The 4294-nt window shown below is 57.4% G+C and overlaps 1 protein-coding gene across 1 annotated transcript; it reads right to left on the bottom strand.

The window, feature by feature from the left end:
* Positions 1 to 1087: 1087 nt before the first annotated feature.
* Positions 1088 to 2052, bottom strand: LOC146421875 (olfactory receptor 14J1-like). The gene has a single exon (XM_085046922.1). The coding sequence runs from the start codon at positions 2027 to 2029 to the stop codon at positions 1112 to 1114; it is 918 nt and encodes a 305-aa protein (XP_084903048.1). The 5' UTR covers positions 2030 to 2052; the 3' UTR covers positions 1088 to 1111.
* Positions 2053 to 4294: the final 2242 nt, after the last annotated feature.

Here is a 4294-nt window from a genome sequence, read left to right on the forward strand (position 1 = left end):
TGGGGGTGGCTGCCAGGCAGCCCTGGCTCTGAGCAACAACGTCTGCAGTGGGACAGGAAACTCATGTGAACAAACTTTCTGGCTGACTTCAGAGGTCATAACAAACCTGAGTGGTTTCCCTCCCATCCCCAGCCCTTGCTGGGCTCCAGGGCTGATGGTGTTTGTGCTCACTCAGGTTCATCTCCCCACACCAACACAATGGGGTGCTCACGCCTGCTGTGTGCAATGCAAACAGGGCTCCTGAGCCAGTGCTGCCGTGTCTCTGCCTGGAAGGATCAAGCAGCTCTGGGAGCTGGGGGAGAGGCCAGGGCTGCCAAGGGGGGATGTTGTTGGCAGCTCCATGAGGACGCTCTGGGACGCTGCCCTGGGCTGTCCAGCGCAGTGGGGATGGATCAGCCCCTGCTCTGCTGCTCCTTCCCGGCTCCCCCAGGGACCTTGCAGAGCCCCAGCCATGCTGTTTGCCCCCAGCCTGCCCACGGCCACCCTGCAGCTGCTCACGGGGGTTTTCTCTGCTCAGCATTGGCCTGGGCGTGTTCTGGAGAGAGCCTGGGCAAGGAGCCTCGAGCCCCCAGGCCCTGCCCTGAGGCGTCAGCTGTGCCCCAGCAGTGCCCATGGCCTGTCCCTGCTGCAGCCCCGGCACTGCCACCCCCAGCACTGGCAGCGACCCCGAGAGCACTCAGGCCCTACAGCAACACGAGGGCCAGCAGGGCAGCGGGGCAGTGGCACGGGAGCAGCACTGGCAACACCAAGTGCTGCTGCTCCTTGGCACAGCTGCTGTGCCACCCCTGATCTGCCCCAGCTCTGCACACAGACATTACTGCTGCAGCTCCAGGGAAAGGAACAAAAGGGAATCTCTGGTGAAAACTTGGCTGGGACATCCTTTTGTTTCCTTAAAGCCACTGAGAGCACAGCTCCTCATTGACAGAGACAGTGGCCCACAGCAAATGCGGAGAGAAACAAAATGAGAAATGGCACAACGACCTTTATTTGTGGATGTTCAAAAACTAAAACAAAGGAAAAAAACCCCACAACCGAACAAACAAGCACTATCAAAATGACTCATATAAAAAGTGATTTACAGAAATTGGCAACCAGTTTAATGTTTCTGAAATCATCCAGTCATCATTCTCCACACTGCAGCCTTGAGCTCCTGGTTCCTCAGGCTGTAGATGAGAGGGTTTAGCACTGGAGGCACCACTGAGTACAGAACTGACAGTGCAAGATCCAGGGATGGGGAGGAGATGGAGGGAGGCTTCAGGTAGGCAAATATTGCAGTGCTGATAAACAGGGAGACCACAGCCAGGTGAGGGAGGCACGTGGAAAAGGCTTTGTGCCGTCCCTGCTCAGAGGGAATCCTCAGCACAGCCCTGAAGATCTGCACATAGGAGAAAAGTATGAAAACAAAGCAACCAAAAGCTAAAAAGGTAGTAAAACCGGAGATCCCAGTTTTTCTGAGGATGGAGTGTGAGCAGGAAAGCTTGAGGATCTGTGGAACTTCACAGAAGAACTGGCCCAGGGCATTGCCATGGCACAGGGGCAGGGAAAATGTATTGGCTGTGTGCAGCAGAGCATTGAGAAAGCCACTGGCCCAGGCAGCTGCTGCCATGTGGGCACAAGCTCTGCTGCTCAGGAGGGTCCCATAGTGCAGGGGTTTGCAGATGGACACATAGCGGTCATAGCTCATGGTGGTGAGGAGAGAAACCTCTGCTGAAATGAAAAAGACAAGCAGAAAGACCTGTGCAGCACATCCTGAGTAGGAGATGTCCCTGGTGTCCCAGAGGGAATTGTGCATGGCTTTGGGGACAGTGGTGCAGATGGAGCCCAGGTCGATGAGGGCCAGGTTGAGCAGGAAGAAGAACATGGGGGTGTGCAGGTGGTGGTTCCAGGCTACGGCGCTGATGATGAGGCTGTTGGCCAGGAGGGCAGCCAGGGAGATGCCCAGGAAGAGGCAGAAGTGCAGGAGCTGCAGCTGCCGTGTGTCTGCAAATGGCAGGAGGAGGAAGTGGCTGATGGAGCTGCTGTTGGACATTTTGATCCTCTGGCCATGGGAACCTATTCATGGAGAAAAGGACAGTGACGAGTCAGGGGAGACTTTCCTGAGCAATGTCCAAGCCCTTTCCCCCAGGCCAGCCCCTGCCACTCTGTGTCACCCAATTTCCCTTTTCTCAGAGCTCTTCCTCCAGCCCCATGCCTGGAGCTCTGCTGGGATCTGGCCCTGTTGCTGTGACAAGCAGTGGCTCTGCCCATGGACACTGAGGAGTCAGCTCTGCTGTGTAGCAGTTTGGTCATGGAAATGGGGGACAGGGACCAGTCCTGGGTTGGACTTTGTCAGACCAAACTGCCCCTAAGGCAGAGGAGCTTGGCAGCATCTCCTGTCCCAGGGCTAAGGAACAGTGACAGCCAAAGGCAGTTTAAGAGGATTTCCGGCTGTGCTCAGGGAGCATAGAGAGAGCTGTGCAAGGCAAGAGGATTGGCTGTAACTCAGTGAAGGGTGAGGGGAGCTGCTCTGTTGCTCCATCTGTTCCCAGCTGCCCTTTCTGAGATCAAGGGCAGTCCCTGTGTTCCCCTGAAAATCACCCTGACACAGCTGAGAGCAGAGGGACTCACAGCAGAGCCAAATGGCTCAGCCTTTCTCAGAGTCTCAGCCCCACTGCTGGCCAAGGACACTCCTGCCCCTCAGTGTCCCCTGGAAGGTAGCTCACAGCTTGGATGAGCACCCCGAGGAAACACCAAGGGTCCTGGCCATGGAACTGCTTGAGGAGAGTCATTTCATTGCCAGCCTGCCAGCCTGCCCTGCCCAGAGCTGCCCAGGGCAGAGGGAGCTGGGACACCTCATTGCTGTGCTCACCCTGCACAGGAGGAGCCCCAAGGGCTGCGCCTGACCCTGCAGCTGCAACTGCCATTGCCAGAGAGCCTGTCAGCAATGCCAGGAGCACCTGAGCAAGGCAAGGAGAGAGACAGCCGAGCCCTGAGGAAAAGCCTTTCCCTGCACAGCCCCTCGCAGGCAGCAGCAGTGCAGGACAGTTGCCCTCAGGCCCTGGTCAGCAGGGAATGGGCAATGGCAGGAGAGATGCCCTTCATCTCTGGTGCTGCTCTGCCGGCCCAGGAGCGGAGTGAGGGCCCCGAGCCCCCGGGCTGAGGGCTGTGCTGGCTGCCAGGGGACACAAGAGCTCTGCTGCTCAGGGCAGCTGGCAGATCCCCTGCCCTGGCAAAGAGCCCTCAGGGCTGCAGGAGCTGCTCTGCAGGACAGCCCTGGGCACCCCTGGCTGCACCCCCACCTTCCCAGCCTGCAGCCATCCCTGGCAGCAGGAGCTGTCCTGCCCTGTCCCTCTGACGGTGCCCAGGGCAGCCCCGCTCTGCAGCACATCCTCCCCCAAACCAGAAACACCAGCAGAGCCATCCTTACAGTCATATCAGTGCTGTGTCAGCTTTAGGAGATCCCTGCAGCCAGAGACTTACTGTGTCAGAAGTTGTGAAGATTTCTCCATGAATAAGCTCAGAATTGTCCTTCCAGTTGCTTTAAGCCTCTGTCTGCTTCACTCCTCTCAGGTACCTGCAGGCAGCATCCTCAGCCCTGCTGGGCTGGGAAAGAAACTGCTCATCAGGAGAAATGTCTTTTTGAAGCTCTTCTTGGTTGCCAGGAGTTCCCTCTGTGCCAGGAGCCCAGCCCAGCTCAGCAGCACAGCAACAGCACAAGCACTTTAATGAGCCTCTTGGGCATTTGGTGTTGTTTACATGAAACTCAGTCCCTGAGAGTATGTTCAAAAAACTTCTCAAGAACTCAGATTCAAACTCAAAGTTTCTTTCACTTTTAATGGGTATCACTAAGGGACACAACTGAGAAATTGTCCCCAGGTTCCAGCTAGAGCAGAACACTGGAGGCAGTGATGACAGCTGGGGACAAACAAGGCAAAGGTGTCTCTGATGCTGAGCAAACCTGGATGTGTTTCAGGAATGCAAAGGGCCAAGGCCTGAGCCCCAGCCCCTGGCAAGGCAGATCCTGTCCCTCCCTCAGTGCTCAGGGCTCTTCCCGGGGCACTGGCATGTGGGGATGTGCAATGCCAAGGGCAGGACCATGGGGCAGCCCCTGCCAGGCTGCTGGGCAGGGACAAGGAGGCAATGAGGCCCCAGGGCTGCAAGGGTCACTTGTGTCCTCCTCATGGCCTCAGGGCCAGGGACAGCAGCCATGGCCAAAGTGCTGCACAAGTTGGCTCTGTCAGGGCCTTGCAGCTCCTGCACATCCCTCTGCCCTCTCCAGCCCAGGCTGTCCTACGCTGTCCATGCCCTGCGCCTC

Source organism: Lichenostomus cassidix, unplaced genomic scaffold, assembly GCF_008360975.1.
Source record: "Lichenostomus cassidix isolate B80296 unplaced genomic scaffold, HeHo_3.0 HiC_scaffold_46, whole genome shotgun sequence".
In the NCBI taxonomy this organism is placed as follows: Eukaryota; Metazoa; Chordata; class Aves; order Passeriformes; family Meliphagidae; genus Lichenostomus; species Lichenostomus cassidix.